At 41.1% G+C, this 25,674-nt stretch overlaps 2 protein-coding genes across 4 annotated transcripts in view; one reads left to right on the plus strand and one right to left on the minus strand.

Moving 5' to 3' along the window:
- LOC133620779 (sodium-dependent neutral amino acid transporter B(0)AT3-like) lies at positions 1-7,017 on the plus strand. Of its 2 annotated transcripts, XM_061982330.2 has the most exons (12): positions 1-186; positions 366-506; positions 3,978-4,115; positions 4,188-4,369; positions 4,427-4,537; positions 4,602-4,714; positions 4,785-4,913; positions 4,988-5,144; positions 5,590-5,794; positions 5,866-6,025; positions 6,099-6,261; positions 6,340-7,017. In XM_061982330.2, the coding sequence occupies exons 1-12, from the start codon at positions 48-50 to the stop codon at positions 6,535-6,537; spliced, it is 1,836 nt and encodes a 611-aa protein (XP_061838314.1). In that variant the 5' UTR covers positions 1-47; the 3' UTR covers positions 6,538-7,017. The 2 variants fall into 2 exon arrangements, with proteins under 2 accessions (XP_061838314.1, XP_061838315.1); XM_061982331.2 differs by lacking the exon at positions 366-506.
- The window catches only part of tert (telomerase reverse transcriptase), a 22,130-nt gene continuing 3,383 nt past the window's right edge, over positions 6,928-25,674 (minus strand). The window contains exons 2-16 of one of the 2 annotated variants that reach the window (XM_061982328.2): positions 21,377-22,499; positions 18,591-18,780; positions 18,371-18,527; positions 18,144-18,311; positions 16,535-16,696; positions 16,383-16,469; positions 14,374-14,459; positions 14,198-14,308; positions 14,034-14,105; positions 13,776-13,952; positions 13,485-13,611; positions 12,486-12,547; positions 10,181-10,305; positions 8,809-8,934; positions 6,928-7,457 (exon numbers count right to left, since the gene is read on the minus strand). In XM_061982328.2, the coding sequence (XP_061838312.2) occupies positions 7,354-7,457; positions 8,809-8,934; positions 10,181-10,305; positions 12,486-12,547; positions 13,485-13,611; positions 13,776-13,952; positions 14,034-14,105; positions 14,198-14,308; positions 14,374-14,459; positions 16,383-16,469; positions 16,535-16,696; positions 18,144-18,311; positions 18,371-18,527; positions 18,591-18,780; positions 21,377-22,499 (2,877 nt within the window). In that variant the 3' untranslated portion in view covers positions 6,928-7,353. The remainder of the gene's footprint in view (positions 7,458-8,808; positions 8,935-10,180; positions 10,306-12,485; positions 12,548-13,484; positions 13,612-13,775; positions 13,953-14,033; positions 14,106-14,197; positions 14,309-14,373; positions 14,460-16,382; positions 16,470-16,534; positions 16,697-18,143; positions 18,312-18,370; positions 18,528-18,590; positions 18,781-21,376; positions 22,500-25,674) is intronic. The other variant, XM_061982329.2, reaches the window with a different exon arrangement.

A 25,674-nucleotide genomic window follows, 5' to 3' on the forward strand; every position in this document is an offset into this window, starting at 1 on the left:
AAAAGGCTGGAGTGTGGGATTGCACCTCATCTGCTGGCCGGCTCAAGATGGACAAAAGTAGGGAAGGCGTGGAGGGGGACGTCAAATGGGAAAACAAGATCCAGTACATGCTGACCGCTATCGGCTTTGCGGTGGGAATCGGGAACGTTTGGCGTTTTCCCTACTTGTGCCAAATCTACGGAGGAGGTGAGTTTTTTTCAGCTTCCCATGGTCTGGTTGATAATTAGTGCAGAAGGTCAACTCACTTCCTCATAGCATGTCAGGGAAGGTGGAGCCAAACAAACACTGGAGGGCAGCAAGTTCATCACCTTCACATATTTCACCCATGCTGAGTGACTTCATTAGCAACACCTTTACCTCTTCAGGAGCCTTCCTCATCCCCTACCTGATAGCGCTGGTGTTTGAGGGTCTCCCCCTGCTCTACCTGGAGATGGCCATAGGGCAGAGGCTGCGCAAAGGAAGCATCGGAGTCTGGAGGTCCATCTCGCCTTTTCTGGGGGGAGTTGGTGGGTCACCTGGCATCATTTACACATTTATATTAGCAAAACTCTCTCCTTTTAAATGTCCAACAATGCAACATAAAAGTCCCAAATTCATTCTGCAGGCATTTAATATTTTGAAATTCCCAACAGTAAAAAACAACAACTAAAATAAAGTAAAACTACTCACCTTTTGTTTGTTGGGAGGCTTCTCTGGTCCATCAGCCATCATGCTTTTAACCACATTGACCATCCTATTTCAATCAATGTTTATTTATATAGCCCTAAATCACAAGTGTCTCAAAGGGCTGCACAAGCCACAACCACATCCTCGGTACAGAGCCCAATATTTGGGTGTATTCTGGCATGAGAGCACTCTTTATGGAAAAGAAAAAGGGGCAAACTGGCGTAAAAATGAAGCCGCTAAAGAACATTTTGAAAATCAGGACTACATTTCCTGCAATTAGGTGCTTTTCTACACCACATTTGAACTTTAGATTTAGATTTTTATCTACCAACTTCTATTGGCGGTCTTTTTGACACGTCCTTTTTTGTTTTTATAGTAGATATTTACAAACAATAGAATCATTGAAAATGTCCTGTTAAATTATATAAAATGCATGCAAAGAAAGTTTCCCATTTAGAAACGCTATCCAATAGCCACGCCCCCTCGGGTTATATACTTCCTGTGTTGTGACCTCTGTTTACACCCGTCACCTCAAAAATATACCTTCTCGCTGCCTACTAATAAACACTCGAGACCAGGGGTGTCCAAACTACGGGCCAAGTGCCAGCCTCTTCAATTTGTCCCGCGAGACATCGTGAGTTCCACAAAGCATCACACCGCAGAGTGAATGTTAAACACCAGGTGGCCTCTGAATGCTTCATATTTGCTGCCATCTGTGGACAATGTGAGTAAATCACATCAATTACCCTTGAGAGTGATTATATATTCTAGCACAGCATTTACTTATATTACACAACCTTCCCTAGTCACGGTGCAAAAAAAAAACAAATGCAACTAACAAAGGTCAACACATAACACAACCTGCTCAATGAACATTGTCAATATTATGAAAAAACATCCAAAGACCATACAAAATTCAAAATGACATCCATTTTAAATCCATTAGAGTGCATGATGGGAAAAATGAAAAACACTCTTCACATTGATCCATGTTTGGCCCATTTTAGCTGCTTGATTGATTCCAAAACTTTTAGAGGTCGTCATGGAAGTAAACAAGGTAGGAGTCAAACTTTCACATACTCCTAATACTCAATTATATTAATTATATATCATATTAATTAGAGATGTCCGATAATGTTTTTTTTTGCCGATATCCGATATTGTCCAACTCTTAATTACCGATACCGATATCAAGCGATACCGATATATACAGTGGTGGAATGAACACATTATTATGCTTAATTTTGTTGTGATGCCCCGCTGGATGCATTAAACAATGTAACAAGGTTTTCCAAAATAAATCAACTCAAGTTATGGAAAAAAATGCCAACATGGCACTGCCATATTTATTATTCAAGTCACAAAGTGCATTATTTTTTTTAACATGCCTCAAAACTGCAGCTTAGAATTTGGGACATGCTCTCCCTGAGAGAACATGAGGAGGTTGAGGTGGGCGGGGGGTGTATATTGTAGCGTCCCGGAAGAGTTAGTGCTGCAAGGGGTTCTGGGTATTTGTTCTGTTGTGTTACGGTGCGGATGTTCTCCCGAAATGTGTTTGTCATTCTTGTTTGGTGTGGGTTCACAGTGTGGCGCATATTTGTAACAGTGTTAAAGTTGATTATACGGCCACCCTCAGTGTGACCTGTGTGTGTGTGTGTGTGTGTGTGTGTGTGTGTGTGTGAAAAGCCGTAGATATTATGTGATTGGGCCGGCACGCAAAGGCAGTGCCTTTAAGGTTTATTGGCGCTCTGTACTTCTCGCTACATCCGTGTACACAGCGGCCTTTTAAAAAGTCATACATTTTACTTTTTGAAACCGATACCGATAATTTTGAAATCGATATGATTCATTTCCGATATTACATTTTAAAGCATTTATCGTCCGATAATATCGGCAGTCCCATATTATCAGACATCTCTAATATCAATATATAGTATGTACATGTATTTGGCTCCTGGCCAATTAGTTTTAGCCCAATGCCGCCCCCAAGTCAGAAAGTTTGGACACCCCTGCTCTAGAACCACAGCTGGTTGGGATTGTAATCACCCAAATATGATGAGCAGCAAAGTAGACGTAGTCGTCAAAGGTGTGGCTCAGAGAGCCAACAGAGTAAGTTAGCTAGATCATGCTTGTTTGGGTGTCCCTCATCATCTCCTTGCGGTATTAAGGCAAGAGGAACAGGAAGTACCTGCAGCTGAGTTCAATACGTTTTTGTTTAGATCTTTTTTTTTTGTTTCATTAAAATAAATGTGGAAGCTACATTTGGATGTGAAAATAGTGTTTAAAGACACAAAGGTACGCGTTTTTGCGGACATTTCACATGCCTGTGTAATGCTCGTATTCCTCCGCGTTTTGGATTCTATGGTTATCGTCACACTTTTCCTCTTTGCCATCAGATAAAACACAAAAAAGTGATTTTGATATTTTGTAGAATTGTTCCTGTTTGTTTGTTGCAAGCTGACTTTTCCACTCCCACAGGAGTAGGAGTACTACCATTCCAGAACATGCATCCCTACTGTGCTACTTTTCTGCCAATGACACCACATGACTCTGTGTTGACATCAAACCTCAATGTTTTACCCCAATAAGGCAGCTCCACTTCAAATTTGCTCTCCCATTGTGGCTTGAGGTTGCAGAGTTGAGTACACAGCGTTAGGCGACAGAGTCAAAAGGGAGGAGAACTAAAACATCAAGCAAAACCTCCCACTTTTTTAGAAACATAAGTCATTTGCCTAATGATTATACAACTAATATTAATATTGAGCACAATCCATAGGGGGTGCCACAGCTTGCATTTAGATATTCATGTTCAAGGGCGGACTGGCGTCCAGAGTACGGGGACCGATCTTTTGCCTGGTTCTGGTGAATGATAACTCTCTGGGGCTGGGAGAAGCAAAAATAGCTTGTAAAACGTCAAATTGTAAGTGATATGTCGCGTTACGTGAAATTTGACAGTAAATGAATACTATTCCTAGCCCGTTCCTTCTCCGTCACCATGAAGAAATGCTAGCCACTAATGCGTCGATGGAGCCATCCTGCTCTTTGAAGAGGATGCAGGTGTCTGAAAGTCAAATGAGTGGAATAAAGTCCATTGTCACATAGTCATTTGCCTTGTTCTTGATTTATTCATTTTGTCATTTCGCACTAACAATACATTTGTATCCAATCTATTTGAGATCCTCTAAAACACGCGTCCAAACAAATTCTGGTTTGCGTTCAATAGTTCAAAAATCAGTCAGTTCAGGACAACATTTTTGTCACGGTCCGCTCCTCCTAATATTGAACAAACTTTCTAATGTGCTCCATGCTAGGCATCGGCTCTATGGTTGTGTCTTTCCTGGTGTGCATGTTCTACAACACCATCCTGGCCTGGGTGTTTTGGTACTTTTTCAACTCCTTCCAGAACCCTCTACCTTGGAGCCAGTGTCCACTCAACGTTAATCGCACAGGTAATGTAAAGTAACTAAGACACGTCACCAAAACAAGAAGGAGGTCACAAGACTCCCTACCTCACACGGCAGGCGTGGATGTGGAATGTGAGAAGAGCACGGCAGTCAATTACTTCTGGTACCGTCAGACGCTCAACATCACGACTGACATCGAGACCAGTGGTTCTCTGCAGTGGTGGTTGGTGGTCTGCCTGGCCTGCGCCTGGTTGTTGATCTATCTCTGTATCATCAAAGGAATCCAGTCCATGGGAAAGGTCAGTGGACTGATAGAAGAAGAAAGATTGGTATTTCAATGTGGTTTTGTTTCTTAGGCAGTTTATGTGACAACCACCTTGCCCTATGTGGTCTTGACCATCTTTCTGATCCGTGCCCTTACCCTGCCTGGAGCTGCAGATGGACTGGTCTATCTCTTCACTCCTGATGTGAGCTCTTTGGTGGATTGTTTTTTCCTTGTTGGATCCAAATTATAAAAAGAGATGTTTTCAGTGGGAGATACTGAAGAACCCTCAGGTGTGGCTAGATGCTTCCACCCAGATCTTCTTCTCTCTCTCAGTGGCCTTTGGAGGCATCATAGCGATCTCCAGCTATGCCAATGAACAGTAAGGACTATTATATCAACAAAGAGGTTTGTGTTTCACTCTTTGTTGATTTCCCTAATGTGTGTTTTAGAAATGACTGCGAAAAGGATGCAGTCGTCGTGGGAATAATCAACAGTGCCACATCTCTTTATGCAGCCATCTCCATCTTTTCCATCCTGGGTTTTAAAGCCAACAGCGGTTTTAACACCTGTCTTAAGGAGTACGATGTTCAATTATAATCTCAAAGCATTCTGGACGCAAACAGAAAAACCAAAACATGTGTTGACTTTACAGAAACATCTTGACTTTGACCAACCACTTTGAGTTTTCCGACCAGAACATAACAACCGAGAACTACGACCACTGGGTTGAGTATCTGAATTGGACCAGTCCTGTCGAGCTCTCCAGCTTGCAACTGAGAGACTGTGACCTAAAAACATTCCTTGACCAGGTGATTTCATGGTGTTGTTTATGCTCTCACACACAGGTTGCTTCCTGCTTTTCCTCCCGTGTGAGACCTGCACTCAATGTACTAACTAGACTAATGACCAAATCTGAGCCATCTAAGTCTATGAGCATGAAGTGATGAAGCCTGCTCAGATAAAAAGTGAAACCTCTTCTAAGACAAACTAAACCGTCTAGTTGTGATCGATTGAATGCCCTGAGAACACAATGACCTGATCAGTGAGAACATCCATAGACTACTAAACCAATGGTTCTTAAACCTTTGACACCAAGTACAGTACCACCTCCTATCCTTACTTCCATTAACCACAGAGGTTTAGCTTTAAGTGGCAGCCAAGCAAGGAAAGTTTAATTTGAATGTGTGATGTTCCTGAGTACCATTAGATGTATCATTGCACTAGACCAAAATGTATCTTTGTTTCAAATCTCAGAGCGCTTCTGGAACCGGCCTGGCTTTTATCGTGTTCACTGAAGCAGTGCTGGAGATGCCTGGATCGCAGTTATGGGCTGTGTTGTTTTTCCTGATGCTCTTCAGCTTAGGTTTGTCCTCCATGTTTGGCAACGCGGAGGGAGTCCTCAAACCCCTTGCTGATCTGGAGCTGTTGCCCAAGTCGGTGCCCAATGAAGTTGTGACAGGTACCTAAAAATGAGCTTCATTAAGTTTGCTATTTGTGAATAATTTTTCGGTGCTTTTGACTTTTTTCCAGGGCTCTTCTGCTTGATTTCCTTTTGCCTTTCTCTCATCTTCACCATGGGCTCTGGGAACTACTGGGTGGAGGTCTTCAACAGCTATGTGGGCTCCGTCCCCTTGCTCATCATTGCATTCTTCGAAACAGTCGGAGTGGTGTACATCTATGGAATGAAAAAGTACTTATTTCTTCAACTCTCTTTCTGCATAATTTGGCCCTCCTATTCTAAACGGCCTTTTCTGCGCCCTCAGCTTCAGCGAGGACATCTATTTCATGACTGGGAAGAGACCCAATGTTTATTGGAAGATTTGTTGGACTGTTATCAGTCCTTTATTGCTCCTGGTAGTACTGGTGGCGTATGTGGTCCTCCAAACTCAGAAACACCCCACATACTTTGCATGGAACCAAGATTATGTGAGAAGAAAAAAAATGGTTTTCAATCAATCATAGACATTTTCACATTTTTCATCCCATTCTGTCCTTTTCTTATAGAAACTCTTTCCCAAAACCGAGGTCAAGCCTTACCCAAATTGGGTGTTTGCCATCATCGTGCTGCTCTGTGTAATGCCCGTGATCTCCATCCCCCTGGTGGCTCTCTACAAAGGCATCCAAAAGATCATGACCATGTCTTCTAGACATGCAGACCCGAACCCTTACAGCAATGGCGGCTTTCAGATGGAAGCGCAGTAACCTTGGCATTACTGGGTGCAGCAGTAACAACTTTTGTTTATCAGTACCGTATTTTTCGGACTATAAGTCGCAGTTTTTTTCATAGTTTGGCCGGGGGTGCGACGTATACTCCAGTGTGACTTATATATGTTTTTTTCCTTCTTTATTATGCATTTTCGGCCGGTGCGACTTATACTCCGAAAAATACGGTATATTTGGATTTTCTAAAAACCTAACGCAACATATTGCTGTCTGTTGGGGATGAGTACAGGGTGTGTTTTGCCACTTTCTGTTACTTGTAGTTCTATTTAATGCTCTGTGTTTCGCATTAAGGTGCCATCACTGCAAATATTGGCATTTCTTCTTATTTGAGATGTGCTTCAGTTATTACAAACAATGGATTTGTTCATGTAAAGTGAAACCAGGTACTTGTCTTTATTACAATTTTGCATTCAAACATCTTACAGTATGTGCAATTGAAACAGGCCAGACGTGATAGATAGATAGATAGATAGATAGATAGATAGATAGATAGTGATGCCAGTCACGTATTTGAAGTTTTACATTGACAAATAGCACATTAATTTTAAATGAAAGTCCAAACGTGTGTGTTTATTTGTACTGAAAGATTTTTCAATTAACTGCCTTTATTTATCCAGTGGTTGGATTCTGGGCCAGGTTTGTGATTAATGTTAAAGTGCTATGTATCATATGAAAGAACAAAACTGCACATTAATCATTTATATAAAACTAACTGTTTTGCAGAAAAACGAACGTTTAAGCTGAGAACATTCTTACCCAAAATGTGACTCTGCTGAGGGTGAGCTGACAGGCTTATTACATTTTGATGGTCAAAAAGTCCACAGGGGTCCTTGGGTTGGCAGCCTGTCTCACTTGGGCCAGCTTCAAATCTCCCAGCCGCCGCTCCAGACTACGTTTTCCTGAGCGCAGCAGACATATTTTTTAATTTTGTGAACTGCCTAATATGGTATTTTGGGCTTGAGTGGGAACTGCACAGTTTTTTTAATGTTGCCTGTCATTCCCAATCCCAATGTAAAACAAGAACACATATGTTTTTCTTTTTTTATGGCATCTAAATCGTAAAAAAACGTTAGTTATCGCTCTGATCAAAGCGCGGCTAAATGAGTTTGCCTGTGTTAGCGCTTATAATAACTTTGGTAACATACATGTCAGGAGATGTAAATATTGTTGGCGCTTTTTGGATGCACTTTTAGAGTGCTTGAAAGGCGGAATGGATTCCTCCCATTCTCTGCATTGTTAGCCACCTCCAACAAGCCAATTGATACAAATTGAGAAAATAAATAAATCCATAAGTGTTCTTGTCTCCCATAAGGATGGTGAATAATAGGCAAAATTCCCAAAAAAGTGCAGTTCCCATTTAATGAGCAAATGAATAAGCAAACTTTATAGTTGCTGTTTGTGTTAAGTTAGTCAATGTACACACAAATTTCAACAGCAACATTAGCCTGCAATGCTTATGAACTAAAAATAATAACTTCAATTAAAACCTACATTTAGCTTGTTATCCAGCAACAGTGTTTATGCTGTAAGACAGAAAGCCAAATATGGATCAAACCTGTATGCGATAATCTCTTATTCTCACCAAGTAAAAAAGTGCAATTCAAAATAACACAAAGCTCTCCCGCTAATCCTTCGCTCTTCTTTAGCTGATAATAATAATAATAATAATTATCCCCTTCTTTGCTTGCTCTAACACGGAGGTGTCCAAAGGGCCAATTTACAGCTCACTTATTATAGGCCCGCGACACATTCTACAGAAAAATACACATGTCCCAAATTACAACATTACACATATAAAATAATATGCTACATAAAAGTGATGAAATAAACAAATATTGACATTTAAAAAAAGAAAAAGAAATTGCCCCCAAGATGGGTCCCGAAAAGCAAAATGGCCTACGTGTCTTTTTTTATGTATGATCTTACACGCCTTTGTTATTATGAAATGTTCAGATAAAGTTAACCATGTGTTGTGTTTAGTATCTTTAATGTACAAATTCTATCAAAGTGGCCGTCTGGGGTAAGTTTGGACACCCCTGCTCTTGTCTTTGGTTTCTTGGCCATGGTGTTGAAGACAGAGTGTTCAGCGTACATCATTAAACTGGCTGCCTGCTTGTTTGGTGGAGTGCGGGGAGATTTGTATAACTTAATATACGTGCTTTGGTTCAATAAAGCAGTTTTTGATAGTGTTTTATGAATTGTCCTGGAACGTTAAGTGTGTATGTGTGTGTTTCCTGATGGGACACCTACGTTTCTGCAGCTGGGGCAGCATCTTCTTGTAGACGGCACGATGCTGGGACAACACCAGCAAAAACGAAAGGCAAAAAAGCAACTTGACCGCGTCGTACGGCATGATGGCGGCCAGGGCCTCGCAGCCTCCACGCAACCATTCAAGGCAGACATGCGCAGAAGAGTGAAAGAGACAAGAAATAACAATTAACTTAGATATTGAACTGCAGATCGGCAAAATATTTTTTACCAGGGCTGTCAAAGTTAACGCGATTATGTTGAGTTACTGGTAATTTATTTCATTTAGTTTTAGCTGAGGCGCATGTTGAGTGTGTCAGCACGCAAACACACCTGCGCGTACAAGCAAAAACAATGCGGAGAGGAGGAATGGCAAAAAACGTCATTTCTTTTTGCAGCATTTCTACCGGTTAATAAAGAGGGTGCAAGAGACTGCGTGAAGCGCAATATAGAGGTATTTGGGCTTCAAAACTACCGATAAAGGTGAGGCTTTAAACATGGAAGCGCCACTCTGCAAGCGGTGCTTTAAAACATGCCTTGCCAAAGGTGGCATTAGAGTATTACAGTAGTTGCTTCAGACTTAGGCAAACATGTAAAAAACAATCATCAATGCTGCACAAGGAGTTTAAAGGTAATGTACATACAAATACGTAGACACACAGCTTGTTGCCAATTATTAGCGCAGTTTAAACTGCCCACGTAGCGTAAGCTAATGCTTGTGAAATTACTCAATTTGTAACAAACTCCCAAAATGTGTGTTATCTTTAACAATGTGTGTTTTACCTGCTGCATGTCTTAGCTATGTACCTTGACCCATATTGTTTTTAGTAATAATGATATTTGTCTGAACGCACAGACCAAGAGTGACAAATATAAACCATGAAGCATTTATTCATTAAAGCGTTCTATTCTCACCTAATCCTAAACTATGGCAAGGCTATATGTAGTAAAGAATCATTTACAATTTTATATGAGTGCAATAAGAAAAGCCCAGTGTGTATAATGACTTTATTTTTGTATTTTAATCTTTTAAAATGATTCTTTAAGTGCAATAAGAAACATGTGTTTAATCATAACATTTTCTGTTAAAATGAAGCCATTAACGACATTTGTTAGTGGTCCCCTTTATTTTGAAAAGTATGGAAAAACATTTTAGTACCGGTACCAAAATATTGGTATGGGGACAACCCTAGTCCCGTGTTAGTACTAAAGATAGTTAGTATTAAAAAGTTGAAAAAGATCTGTCTAAGGTACACTAATTAAAGAAACTAACTCATTAATCACAAGTTAATTATTGAAGATTAATTGCGATGACATATTTTCGTTTCGTTATCATTTGACAGCCCTAATTTAGACAGTATTTGACTAAAAAAACCTTTGTTGCTATGCCTGAGTAGCTGATTGGTGTAGTGGGCCATGTCCCATATCATCCGCAGGAAGTACAACGGGTTCTTAGCAACCGTTTGGCCAAAGGGTAAACTCTGAGCACACACATGGAATCTAAAAGACAAGTCAACATGTTTGCAGTCTGTGATAAATGACATTAATTAGCGCTAAGCTCGTGATTAACGAGCATTTTATTAAGTCAGTCCTAATAAGCACCCAGTGATGTATGCTGTGCATTGAATTCAACACATCTTTTCAATCAAATGATTTGTGATTATTGTACAGAATCCATTCAATTACTGTATTTACATATCATGGTTAGAGTGTCCGCCCTGAGATGGGTAGGTTGTGAGTTCAAACCCCGGCCGAGTCATACCAAAGACTAAAAAATGGGAGCCATTACATCACTGCTTGGCACTCTGCATCAAGGGTTGGAATTGGGGGTTAAATCACCAAAAATGATTCCCGGGCGTGGCCACCGCTGCTGCTCACTGCTCCCCTCGCCTCCCAGGGCGTGATCAAGGGTGATGGGTCAAATGTAGAGAATAATTTCGCCGCACCAAGTGTGTGTGACTATCATTGCTACTTTAACTTGAACTTTAACAATAATATAAATTAAACATTTAAATAATTATTCATTCCATATTGAAATATTTGCAATTTTATTTGGCAACAAATTACATTTTTTAGAAAAACGGTTTTATTCATTTAAATGTGTTTATCATTCATTCTTAATTTTTTATTATTTGTTCAATTTATTTTATTATGCATATTTGATGTTAATAGTATAGTGTTCCCATGATTATCGTGGAGGTTTCATTCCCCTGGTGGGTACATTTCGGTGAAGTGGGGATGTTATTTTTGATAAATATATGCCGGGGCCCTTGGGGAACATGACAAAATGCTTGGCTTCACTGTGACTATGGTGGGAGACAAGGAAAGACCTGTGCGGTGTTTTTGTTGTATGTTAATAGGGATACAGTGTTATGCAGAGGTGTACTTACAACAATTGTATGAACAAATGATAGCATTTATAGTTGCGGTGGACAGTGAGGGACGCAAATGATGTTCTTCTTGTGGGATCTGAGCCGAGGATGTCGTTGTGGCTTGTGCAGCCCTTTGAGACACTCGTGATTTAGGGCTATATAGGTAAACTTTGATTGATTGATTGATTCTTCCTGGGGTGTGTAACAGAAAATAATTGAGAAGTACTGATTTAACTCAGTGGTTCTTAACCTTGTTGGAGGTATTGAGCGCCATCAGTTTCATATGCTCATTCACCCAACACTTCTTTAATGAAAAATAGAATGGTTTTTTTTTTCAAATTCAAGACAAAGTTATGTTTTTGCTAACACTTTAGTATGGGGAACATATTCTAAGTAACAAAGACTTCATTTAGATTTATTTGGTTAGGGTTATAATAAGGCAATGCCAAATAAGGCATTAATAAGTACTTAATAATGACTAGTTAAGAGCCAATATGTTACTAATTTGCATGTTAATAAGCAACTAATTAATGGTGAATATGTTGCCCATACTAAAGTGTTACCATGTTTTATTACTGGTGCACAAAATGAAGCGTGCATGAACATCACCTTGTTCAAACAACAAAACCAACATAAACTCACAACAAATGACACACCTGCAAATCAGTCAGCTGTTGCCGTATCCGTAATACGCCGATAGGGAGAAGTTTGTATTTACACGATGTCGGGTGTGTCTTGACCTCCGCCGAACCCCTGAGCCCGACTCACCGAACCCCTAGGGTTCCATCCAACCCAGGTTAAGAACCACTGATTTAACTTCTTTATAAACCCTTCACACACACTTATAAACACTTTATAAAACCTCTAAAAACCAATGTCATTTTATCACAGGTACTTAACAAGGGTACTCAAATCAATGTACTCAATGGTTCTTTTAAATCCGCCATGCACGTAGACCGCAGTTAGTGAAGTGCAAAGTGGCTTGGGATCACTGTAAAACTAATAATGATATATATAAATAAATCACTTAATTTAGAACAGTCTTACTGTTCTAATTGTGTGTAATGTTACATTGGCCATCAATATTAAATATACTTGTTAAATAAAACCTCTGCCTTGTTCTAATGAATATTTAGGCCTACTACGCTACTGTATTTTAATGTTGGCTGTTATGGTGGTACTTGGAAAGTCAAGTGTTTTCTGAGGTGCTACTTGGTGAAAAAAGTTTGAGAAGCACTGTAATGTAATTGTTCATGTATATTAAGATGTGTCCACTAAAAATGCTGAAGTTCAAAACTAAGTCTTTACCTGAATGCATGGAGCAGCACCAACATGTAGATGTTCTTGTAGACTGCCTGCAGGGAATTTGTCTGCAAGGAAAACATGTCATTTAGGCAAAATACATAAAAGGTGTCTCCATTCATGCTTTCGACAGTTAATAAGGGCATTGATCACCATACTTGCCAACCTTGAGACCTCCGATTAATGTATAATTCTATGGCTGGATGTAATAAGGAGTCAGAAAAAATACAAATAAAAATACAATTCATTTTGATGTTTTTAGCAAAATATAGTAAAAATGTATTTAGTTGTTTTTTTTAAAATTAATAAATATATTTATTTTTAGGTAAGATAAACATAATAGTACAATTTATCTCGAGTCTGGTTTATTTAGTTCTTGTCACTCTGTTGTCCTCCCGTCTCTTCCCTGAGGATGGCTCCATGAGCTGGGCAAACGTCTGGAGTTGCCCTACGTCAACAACACGGTCGGCGGCTTGTCGGTGCACAGCTCGTACATCGCCACCCTCTACTTCACCCTCAGCAGCCTGACCAGTGTCGGCTTTGGCAACGTGTGCGCCAACACGGACGTTGAGAAGATCTCCTCCATCTGCACCATGCTCATGGGCGGTATGCCGGACGCCTCATATGGAATACCGTGATTGGGCAGGCACGCTGTTTATATCGTGGGAAAGCAGACGTGAAAAAAGGCTGTCCTCACTCAGGTCCGCATGGAGCTGGAGGGGGCGTGGCCTCCAGCTCCGGCTGAAAATCGGTGGATTTTCGGGAGAGGCGCTAAATTTAGGGAGTCTCCCAAATCATTCGGAAGGGTTGGTAAGTATGTTGATCACATCTACAATTTTGAAAGTGTGCAAGCTGCAGTAAGACATCATGACAAGACAAGTGAACAGTCTTTGATCATCACTCCAACTAAGTCATTCATTTCCTTCTTCAAAACCCACGCTAACGCTAGTGAAGAAGGAATGCATTTAACTGGCACAAGGAAACTGGCCGGTTTGCCTCCCTGACCTCCAAGTCCAGGAACAGGGCATGGAACTTGAGTCTGAGGACCATCATCATCTTCCTCCTCATTTGCTCTCCGGCTGAGTGGACGGAGCCCAAAGTGAGGCTGTAGCGCAGAGATAGGCCCGCGTAGCTGCCACAAAGACAATGAAAGAGGTATTGGGTTGAGTCTTATGACATCTATAAGTAGGTGCAAAGGGCAGGAAGAGTTTCTCCTTAACTTACAAGCGACCATAAAGCAAAAGGACAAAGACAAACCTCAAGATATTATTTACAGCCCACGAAAGGCCTCGTCACCTGGAGTAGTCATTGTGGACGTTGAGCGAGTGCGTGTCCAGCAGCAAGCCGCACCAAGGGAAGAGGCTTTTGGAGGGCAGGGTGCGGATGTTGGCCAGGGAAACCGGGGGAAAGTTGACCAGCACCTTCTGCGGGTTGATGACCAGGCCATACTCGGGGACGCCGGCCAGAAAGAGCCTGCATACAGCCACGTCGGACCGCCTTAGCAGTCGGCTCACTTTAACGCAACAGTCGCGCTAAAACGCATGGCAGCCATACTTGAGAAAGTTGTGTGCCTCCTGGAGGTCAGGCGTGATCAGAAGGAAATCATCCACTAGTCTCATCAGCAGTCTGGGCACGGAAAAATACCAACATTTAGCTCCAAAACGCTGCCCTCTGCTGCTGAGAGGCTATTATCACGTCTGCAGAAAGCCCAGCAGTACCCGTTGAGTCTGCCTTGGAACAGGCTCTTCTCCATGTGACCGTAGCACAGACAGCACAGCAGACTGGACACAGCAGAGCCCTGAGGAATCCCGCGACACTGACGGTATGTTCTGGAACCAAGAAAGCCCAAATGAAGTTAGGCAGATTTACGCTGAGATTAAAAGTCCAACCTTACTTCTCCCCGAACCGTACAAAACTGCCATTCAACATTTGGGTGAAGAACTCCAGCACCTCTTTTCCATTTACATCTGGGAAACAACTCTGAGAGAAGGACCAGAATTAGTTCATACAGTCGTCCCTCCACACATCCCATCTTTTAAAGCATGTTCAAAGTATGCTTAGTACAAATTCAACATGTTCAAGCATAACAATGGCTAACTTCATACATTTACTCCATTACATTCACTGGAGTAACTTTGGCAGAGTAGTTTTAATGCAACATACTCTTTACTGTTACTTGAGTCATTTTGTGAAGAAGAAACACTACTTTGACTTTCATCCCGATCGCTGCGTTGATTTATATCATCATTACATTTATTTATAATCTGTTGATTGCTGCTTGCAAAGACGCATGGTCTCGTTAGAGACTCGTGTCACATGACTCTGTTTCACCAATCCAACGTAAGCACTAGTGACCTTTGACCAATCAAACGGAGCCTGGCAGTCACATGACTGTACTCAAACTACACAGTGTAAAAAGTGACATGATGGTCAATATTTACTTACAAAGCATGAAAAAGAACATTTACTGTATATGGTCATGTGTGTCAGTAAGAATGTTCACATTTTAACTAGAGATGTCCGATAATATCACACTGCCGATATTATCGGTCGATAAATGCTTTAAAATGTAATATCGGAATTTATCGGTATTGGTTTCAAAATTATCGGTATCGGTTTCAAAAAGTAAAACGTATGACTTTTTAAAAGGCCGCTGTGTACACGGACGTAGGGAGAAGTACAGAGCGCCAATAAACCTTAAAGGCACTGCCTTTGCGTGCCGGCCCAATCACATAATATCTACGGCTTTTCACACACACCAGTGAATGCAAGGCATAATTGGTCAACAGCCATACAGGTCACACTGATGGTGGCCGTATAAACAAGTTTAACACTGCTACAAATATGCGCCACACTGTGAACCCACACCAAACAAGAATGACAAACACATTTCGGGAGAACATCCGCACCGTAACACAACATAAACACAACAGAACAAATACCCAGAACCCCTTGCAGCACTAACTCTTCCAGGACGCTACAATATACACCCCCCGCTACCCCCTAACCCGCCCGCCTCAACCTACTCGTGCTCTCTCAGGGAGAGCATGTCCAAAATTCCAAGCTGCTGTCTTGAGGCATGTTAAAAACAATAAAGCACTTTGTGACTTCAATAATAAATATGGCAGTGCCATGTTGGCATTTTAACTTGAGTTGATTTATTTTGGAAAACCTTGTTACATTGTTTAATGCATCCAGCGGGGCATCACAACAAAATTAGGCATAACAATGTGTCCATTCCACCACTGTATATATCGCTATCGGTTATTAAGAGTTGGGCAATATCGGAATATCTGATATCGGCAAAAAAGTCATTATCGGACATCTCTAATTTCAACCTACAAGAATTCCAATTCCAACTGGAGAAAACACTAACTTGTAGATGTAGTTTATGTTTTAGCTAACGCTATGCTAAAATTAGCCTGTTATAACGACATAAGTGACTGTAAAATGTTTGTTTTTTGTAGTAGGGTGTCTCTGTCTCTCAACACACACACACACACACACACACACACACACACACACACACACACACACACACACACACACACACACACACACACACACACACACACACACACACACACACACACACACACACACAAAGTATGGTTGGAGAGCAAGTACCGTAGAAAATAGTTACTCAGTACTTTTTTCACTTAATTCTCTCTAGTAATTTTTGGAGTCATACAGGGTTTCTGGAGGTATTATTATTAATCCTATTTATGTGACCATATGGGTGTTATTTCATGTCTAAAATGTTCTAATAATGTTTAAAACCTTAGTTAGATGTTGTAAACAGTTTTTCTGCTCTAGCAATGAAAACATTTGATGTATGATTAATAATTCATACTATGTATAACATTCACCAGATAAAGGAGGGTTTGAGGATGCGGCACAAACCTGCTCCACCAGTATGGCGTGATGAACTTTATTGCTTCTTTGCAGCGCTGACACAAAGCTCTTCATGTTGATGGCCCTCATGTTGTCCTCCAAGAAGAAAAGACAAGGGTTACAAGTGTATTTTAAAGCATGTGGGCACTGCGGGATGGTACCTGTCGTGCAAAGGACTTCCTCAGGCCCTCGTGAGAGTCCGTCCAGACCTTGGCATAGCTGCGTATGCAAAAGGTCTGGTCTTGGACGGGTGACAGCACTTGGCCAATCACCTGGAGTAGTTTGGCATGAGGCAGACTTTCGTACGCTCCGCTGACATCCACCTGAAAGATAGAAACAGAAAGTCAGTCACAATTGACCCTCAACACTTCTACTTTCTTTTCCATTGGCAGCGCGTTTTCTGTCTTTACAACCAAAAAAACCTTCTTCGTGGACATGACACCACCTGTCTCACCCGTAGAAAGTTGAGCCTGCCAGGCTTCGCTACACATCATAAAATAAAGTCTGGAGCTCTGCCTACTAACCGTCAGCTACAAACACAGGAGCTGTTTTGTATTTCTTCTAGCAAACTGTAGCTGTTAAAACACCAGTGTACTGTTAGCAAGGCAGCTAACATTTGTCTCATTCCTTCATGTGACCTTACTGTGTGTTTACCAACTCTTTTGTTGGATGAAAAGCTGCACAATGCCCAGTCTGAGAGAGACTATTGTATGTTTACCAACTCTTTTGTTAGATGAAAAGCTGCACAATGCCCAGTCTGAGAGAGACGTAGACCAACACAGCTAATAAGCATTAAAGCTCCAGGCACACAAAACAGTCTAAAGCTGAGGTTCAAAGCATGGCCAACATTCTGATGAGGGGTGTCTCCATCCGATATTGGTATCGGTCTGATATTAGCATAAAAATACAAGTATTGGATGATATCGGCTTGCATGTCAAAGCTCCGATACAACCAGTCCTGCAGCATGTTTACAGTTAACATCTAAATGTCCTCCAATAAGCACACAATGTATTCTATTTTAGTCAAGTCATTTACAAAAGGTAAACATGCCAAACGGCTGTAGGATACTCAGAGCCAGCAGCTACACAACAGCTAAGCACACAATAGCACATAAGCTAGATATACGTAATAATCATTGAACAATAGTGCAGTGTAAAACAACAATAGAAACAAGTATTAAATAAGGATAGTTGCATATTACTTACACATACAAAGTATCCAGTGCAGAAGCCTATTAGAAAGTATCCAGTAACAAACGTGTCCGCATCATTCAACTTACTGCGTCATGAGCTTACTTCATGAATTATTGTTACCACTAGTTGTCGCCAAAAAACATTTGCCACTCCACTTCAACTTAAAGAGACGTTAGGCTAGTGTCCGTTAGATTTGCAATTATATTTTTTATTCTGATTCTTTATCGACTGAAATTTTTCAAGAATCGATTAATCGATTCAAAAAGACGTTTCTAATGATCTTGCTGTGCATATACGTCAGCTGCTAAGAGGGGCTATTGTAACCTAAATAAAACAATTCAAGTATGTGCTATGACTCGTGCTGGTATCCTACAAAAATAATATCAGTATCAATGTGGTATAGGGAGTGAAAAAGATGTATCCAGACACCACTACTTCTAATACACTAATATTGCACTTAATTAAGATGTATTTTTTAATTGAAAGATACAGATGATATCATACTTGAAGAACTGACCACCCCCTAAAATGTGAGCACAACTCATAGTTGAATAAATAAGCAAAGAATATACTAACCTTAGTAAAGAAGAGGGCACGTGGCATCTCCTTCTGGGCTGCAGCAAGAGAAGACAACGCCTTATGGATGTCAGTCAAGCCCCAAACTGTGGATCCCAGCAGGGATGGATTGGAGCGCACGCAAACTTGCAGGATATCCCTCAACTCACGCACGTTCTCTTGGAAGAACTAGAAAAGAATATAAATACATTTGAACAACTTGCATGGGACATTAGGAAAGCTGGTACCCTGGTCTTGGCGTCTGTTCTCAGAAGTCGAGTGATGGGCCTCATGCTGCCATCCGCCTTTGGGATGAAGCGCAGGTGGGAGACCACGGTGCTTTTAGGCAGCGATGCCACCTGAGCAGGAGTTAACTCCACCATCTGGCCCTTAGAAACATGACCTCTGCAATCCCTAATTATGAGCGGGACATCCACAATGCTCCCTGTGTGTGTTTAAGGTGCGCACCTGAAGGCCAGGTCCTGCAGTTTGGCCCAGACATCCCGCCTGTAGAACTTCAGCGCGTTCTTTTGGCCCACACTCTCTGTGACGTAGAAACACGCCCGCACCAGGTGGACCACGTATCCGTCCAGAAGCCAAACCAGCAGCTGACCCAGGACTTGAGTGCGATAGGCCAGCTCACTGGGTGGGACCCTGCCTGTGAACGGTCCAAGTTTCCAATGAGTTTGTTAATCAGGGGTGTCTAAAGTGTGGCTCGGGGGCCATTTGCCAGCAGCTTTGTTGGCCCGCAGCATATTGTGGAAATGAAAACAGGCAAAAAAAACAACAAAAGCTGCAATGTTACTAAAAACTAATAACACACTTGGTCACCTGTAACAAAGAGTGCATACAAAGTTGTGTCATTAAATGTATATAAAGTATGTTTTAAGCTTTTTTTTTGTTGTTTTACAAAATGGATTCAGACATTTCAGTATGCGACATAAAGTTTGGTCCCCCATGTTCAAAATAGTGTGCCATGCTGGTTTTTACGACTTGACAGTGGCATCTAAAACTAAATGTGTAACATATTCAACATAAAACTAATAACACATTTACACTCCATAAACAATAATCGTAAGACTTAAAAAAAAGAAATTGTTGCGTCTGCTAACTCTTATTAGCATCCCAACCTGACTTTTGCAACTACTTTCAATTTAAACAGGCTTCTGTTTGGACACCTGTGTTGGCTTTTTGCTAACATGTCACTTTAACATAGACTAAAGAGTGTGATGATAAAATCAGATTTGTACTTCAATTCTGGTTTCACCTGACAACGTGCATGAGACTTCCAAAAAGCTTTGTTTAAATCCATATTTCAATGGGGTCCTCCAGGTCAGGGGCTATTTAAAGGGAGACTGCACTTTTTTCATTTTGCCTATTGTTCACAATCATTATGAAAGACATTAGGACGGATGGATTGTTAAATGCATTCTAACTTGTAAATAAACGTAAATAAATGTCTGCTTACCTCTATTTCGCCCATTAAATCCAATAAATAATCTTTCAAAAAGCGCCAACAATACTTCATTTAATTTGGTGACTTGAATATTAACCGAGTATTAGTGATATTGTTATGATAAGCTCTAACGCAGACAAACTATTTATAGCGGCGCTGTGATCACTTCTGTGTGTCCCAATAATTACATCATCTGCTGTTTCCTCGCTTCCCTGCTCCCTGTAGGTTTTTGTAGATCATAAACCATGCATCTCACCTGGACATGAGACGTCTGAGTAGGTATTCTGACAAGTTGGTATACTTAGCCATTTAGGACCCGGAACTGGCAAGGACGACACGAAAAGACGCTTGTAAAATTCCCAAAAAAGTGCAGTTCCCCTTTAAATTGGGTATCGATTGAATATCGGCGCTGATATTTGAGATTTATCGATATTGGCCTTTTTTATCAGTATCGACAGATTTGTTTTTTTAATTTCTTAAAGAAGAGCAGGCGGCTGCTCATTTTTGTAACATTGAGCAACACATTGTCAGTCAGCTTAAAAATGTCTCCTGAGCCTAAAAAAAGCTTCAATTCACATCTGTTGCTTGGACTAATCATTGAATGAGTGTTACTAATACAAATGTATAAAATCCAAACCACATGGTGTGCCCGGAACATTAAATATGCTGATGTAGTTTCTGCACGGCCGCTGCAATTGAGTGCACATGAGAGCAGTGTGTGCTTGAAGAGTTCTTTACAAGTGCAATTTCAATGTTGATGAAAAGTGAAGGTTATGGTGAACAAAAACATTGTTGTTGTTTTTTAACTATTTCCTTAAAATACACATTGAGGCTATCAAGCACAGGTGTCAAACTCATGTCATTTTATGTGATGCGTCGCGTTATTTTATGTGACCTTCAAAAAAAGACTGGAAATAATGAAGCATTTTCTGACTAAATGCATGTATTATTCTTTCAATTTTGCCAGGAAAATGCAGTGCATGTAACTAGCGCTGTAGATGCTGCTCGCTTGAATATCATCTCATCCTGCAACCAGCAAGTTATCCATCAGTCTGCTGGTAAAAAGTAGAGTCATTCAATAGAGTTTCCTATGCAAGTTGTGTAGCGAGGCTGTGATACATTTATATTCACCTTCTGAGAGCAGCCATTGTATTAATATCATTCATTGGAGAATGACACACCTGCTAAAGTGTGTTTCATCAGATTACTCCAACAAAATGATTGACAGATGACTGTATTATTAAAACAATCAATATACGGAGTCCATTTCTTCAGGGTAATGTCGGAGGCAGATAATTACATACATCCGAATTTAAGTGTTATTTCTTTTTATTTCATAATCATATTACAAAACAGCTAGTGTTTTTCTTCCAAATGTGGTCTTTTGGTTGTCTACAAAACTGTGTGCTTAACCTTGAGTGAGGAATGTTAGAGAGAGAGAGATAATAAGCATGTGTTTTGGCTAGAGAGACATGACTGCCGGGGGGGAGGAAGAGAGACTTAAGAGGAGAGGGGGTTTGGTCGGGGGGGGGCAGACCATCTTGGCGGCGCGATTGAATGTTCTATGCTGGACTGGTCTCAATGTACCGGTATATGCAAAGCTTTGCAAATATATTACAAAATACCTATTCTGTCTCTGGTGGTTTTTCTACTCAGCTTTAAGTGTCGTAAAGAGCTTGGGAGCGACTTGTGACTTGAATTCCCTGGGAGGAACAACTGGTCCAAAACGCAACAGTAACCATGGCCTGAGCTGCTTCCATTATTTAGAAATGAAAATATAGCAGGTCATATAGCTCACCTGTCTTGCTGAGCTTCAACCAGTCACAGTCGTTCACCTTCATTTTCCACATCAGCTCGGCAAGCGACATCTTGTCAAACCTGCTGCTGCGCAAGAAGCTCCTGACGCGCGCCAAAAAAAGGCGGCGGTTTTCCCCGGAGCCCCAGAGCGCTGCCGGGACCACTTTGGACAAACACTCCCTGACGAACAGGTAGACCCTGTGAGGAGCACAGTGTTGGGGCGGGCACACCCTCTGCAGGATCCTGCCGTAAGGACACCTCCTGTGATTACGCAACACCTGGCTAAAAAGCGGGACCATGTTGAAAAAGCGCCGTGGAAGCTTCTTTGGTTTTGTCTGGACGCCTCTGAGGTAGGCCAGTCCTTCAAAGAACACGACTCTGACTAAATCCTCACCCTGCAGTCTTCTCAATCCCTTCTTCTTGTTGAGAAGGAAGGCAGCCATGCCCCTGCCGCCATACATCAGCGCCAGGGTGCGTACAAAGACCTGCGAGGAAGGCAAGGGGGGAAAAGTCCCAGATCTCCAACTAGGACCTGCTTCCAAAGGAGTTGTGCTTGTTTCAGCCGCTGCTTTCCAGCTTCCTCCTGCAGGCTTCATGGAAACTTCTGAAGCGTCACACTCTCCGACACGTCTCCTCTTTCTAGAAGTGGACATCTCTTCTTCCTCTCTCCTCCTTTTCCTGCTGGGCACCCTGGCGTCCCTTCTGCGCTTCTTCTCGCTCCTGATGTCACGTCTCCTTCTCACGGCGGCGGCGTTCCGCTGTGTTCTGGACCGAGCCTGCAGGGAGAACCCCGAGGCGACGGCGGTCACGGAGACCCGGTCGTAAACAGGAGCGCCGCAGAGCTGGAGGGCGCAGGAAGGCGGGACGGCGATGAAGACGGAGCAGCTGTCCAGCAGGTAGCGTGTGAGGTCAGTGCCCAGGCGCGCAAACACTTTCTTCCACATGTCGCTGATCAGGAAGTAGGCGGCGCTGTTGGTCACTTCCACCTGGAGTTTCAGGAGGTTGGCGTCACGCTCCTCCCGAGGCACACAGTGCAGGTTGTAGCCGCGCGCCAAGATGTTACGCTTCTTCTTTCTTTTCAAGCTGTTGAGAGTGAAGGCCAGCAGCTCAGAGAAGGTGCAAATCTGCAGAAAGCATCATGAGAACTGTTAGAATAATTGTATCTAAGTTATCACAAAAACTTGGTGTTGAAATGAGTTCCTGGCAAGAAGACAAAAGCTGTCTTTGAACCTACCAAGAAGAAGGCTTGTTAAAACTCCACTGTGTAGGATGGAAAGCAACATGAAGGGGTTTCTGTTTTCTTTCATGTATTGTAATCAACAGAAATATATTGTTTTAACCCAAGGACTACAAAGCGGAGAGAAGGCAGGATCTGCCCAAGTTTCAGACAACCTCTTTTTTGAACTGACCTTTTCTGTGAACTGTTTACGACCCTCGTCCCTTAGAAACAGCTGTTGCCATGTGGTCAGAGAAAGTCCAAATTAAGGCTGAAACGACGCGTCGACGTAGTCGACGTCATCGGTTACGTAAATATGTCGACGCCGTTTTTGTGCGTCGGCGCGTCGCATATTTACGTCACTCTACTTTACTGTCATGGCAGAGCGCAAAGCAGACGATGCGAGCGAGGGGAAAAAAGCACGCCAAAAGTCGTCAAAAGTGTGGGAGTATTTCAATAAACGGCCTAATAATGTTGTTGTATGCACACTGTGTCGAGCGGAAATGGCCTATCATAGCAGCACAACGGCTATGAACGAACATTTGAAAAGAAAACCCCCGACAGCGTTCTTGCCATCACCATCAACAAGTCAATCGTCCGCGTGCGTATACGTTGTCATTATTACACAAAAACATGAATGTGTCATTTGTATCTGCGTTGTAAATTCATAAACTAAAGCACCGTTTCGCTCTGAGAGGCGCGTTTGGCGTGCCTGTTCAGTGTTTACAAAGACGCGCTCCTCTTTAACGCTGTGGAGAGGCGGCGGCGGCGAGCGAGCGGCGAGGCGGGGCGCGCCGGGAGCGACGCCGCAATCGTGCCCAGGTGCGCGATCCGCGCAGTTGGAAGAGAAAAGACTTTGTGTAAAATTAAAAGATTGTAAACCTGGCAAAGCCGTCTGGCGTTCAGTCTGTCGGTCCTGAAAGAACCCCACGGCACAAGACGTGTCACAAACGCTAACGTTAATTAGTTGTGCAAATACCTTTTACAACATTAACAATTACGTATACTATGTACAAACGAACAATTAACTTTCACTTTAATCATACTATCATTGTTGTGTTATTAAGCAAAATAAGCAATACTTTTACTTTTGTTGAAATGTTTACACTGTACACTTTTTTGTATTGGATGTTTAGCTTTATTTTTGCACATTTTAGCAAATAAGCAATACTTTTACTTTTGTTGAAATGTTTACACTTGTTACAGAATATTTCCGTTCTGCACTTTTTTGTATTGGATGTTTATCTTTATTTTTGCACATTTTAAAGCAAAATAAGCAATACTTTTACTTTTGAAATGCTTATACTATTCCAGAATATTAAGATTTGCACTGGATGTTTACTTTTATATTTGCACATTAAAAAGCAAATAAGCTACTTTTAATTTTGTTAAATGTTAAAAGTTTTAAATGTTTACATTGTTACAGAATATTTTGTCATGTTGTTGTCAATGTTGACTGAGTGGCCATACTTTTTTTTTTGTAAATAAAAGCCATTCCTTTTGAAAAAACTGGCCTACATTTATTTTTTCCTCTTCATTTTAAATTTAAAAAAAAAATCGGTAAAAGGAAAAATAATCTATAGATTAATCGAAAAAAATAATCTATAGATTAACCGATTAATCGAAAAAATAATCTATAGATTAATCGATAGAAAAATAATCGTTAGCTGCAGCCCTAGTCCAAATTAAAGAAGGAGGCGTGCAATCTTTTGGGAGAGCGTGCTGAGACACTGTACAAGAGCGTCTCTTCTCAAATTGAGCCAAAATGAATTCTGTCTCTCTTTAATTCTTTGCTTCTTGTCTTGTTTAATAGATGTCGTCAGTGTTTGAACCTGACAAGAACAACAATGATATATTTTCCCCATCAACAAGAAACATTTTCACCTTTATATCACACGTATCTGCTAAAATGGCCTCATTTTGACTTCACAGTTGAGTTAGAATTAGGGATCAGCCGATTATCGGCGCTGAAATGTATATACAATCTAAATGTATATATTTTTAACATCTGTCACATATGGGCCTTCTTTTAACGTTATCGGCCAATACAAAAGAAATACACCAGCAGATACAACATATTAGCAGTGTCAAAAAAAAAAAATTTTCCCGAATTAATTGCGATTCTTAATCTTGATCTGTTTTTTTTCTTCTAGTTTCAAATCTGTCCTGTCCAGCCACTCAGACAAATAATACAGTTGATGTAGATGATCTATATCTGCTGGACACACTTACTTTAGAAAAGAGAAGTGTGGGATACTTCTCTTGTTGGTATTTGACTTTATTAAATGTTTGGAGAAAATGTTGTTGAAAAAAAACAAAAACTTTTTGATGTACTATAGAAATGTATCAGAGCTGTTTATATATTCTATAGAGGAATGTAGTTAATCATAGAACTGGCACCCAATGTTATTACCGGTAAAGAAGCATCGATTTTGAATCGAGAATCGTTCCGACTCAAGAATTGATTCTGAATCGAATCGTTACCCCCAAGAATGGAATCGGAGTCGTGAGGTGCCCAAAGATTCCCAGCCCTATAATAAATACACATATGATAGCAGTATTTAGTATTAAAAAACAAAGTTAGTAGTAATAACCAGCGCTCTTGTTCTGCTGAGCTGCCATGTGTGATTGAATGGAACAGAGATGGAGGAACACCAAGATGACAGAAAAGATATCTCTGCCAACATCAATGATTTGTAAACACACCAGCGCTCTTAAGAAATAGTTAGGTCAGTTATGATTTACTAATGAGATGCATAATATCTTATTTTCAGTAAGTATCATAATTAGAGATGTCCAATAACATGGGACGAAAAATGCTTTAAAATGTAATATCGGAAATTATCGGTATCAGTTTCAAAATGATCGGTATCGGTTTCAAAAAGTAAAATGTATGACTTTTTAAAAGGCCGCTGTGTACACGGACGTAGGGAGAAGTACAGAGCGCCAATAAACCTTAAAGGCACTGCCTTTGCGTGCCGGCCCAGTCATTTAATAACTACATTTTTTCACACACACACAAGTGAATGCAAGCATACTTGGTCAACAGCCATATAGGTCACACTGAGGGTGGCCGTATAAAC

Source organism: Nerophis lumbriciformis, linkage group LG21 (genome assembly GCF_033978685.3).
Source record: "Nerophis lumbriciformis linkage group LG21, RoL_Nlum_v2.1, whole genome shotgun sequence".
NCBI lineage: Eukaryota > Metazoa > Chordata > Actinopteri > Syngnathiformes > Syngnathidae > Nerophis > Nerophis lumbriciformis.

Coding starts and splice junctions, on each gene's coding strand:
- LOC133620779 (XM_061982330.2), top strand. CDS start 48: ATGGACAAAAGTAGGGAAGGCGTGGAGGGGGACGTCAAATGGGAAAAC. Junction 187..365: donor GTGCCAAATCTACGGAGGAG/GTGAGTTTTTTT, acceptor TTACCTCTTCAG/GAGCCTTCCTCATCCCCTAC. Junction 6,262..6,339: donor TTGCATGGAACCAAGATTAT/GTGAGAAGAAAA, acceptor CTTTTCTTATAG/AAACTCTTTCCCAAAACCGA.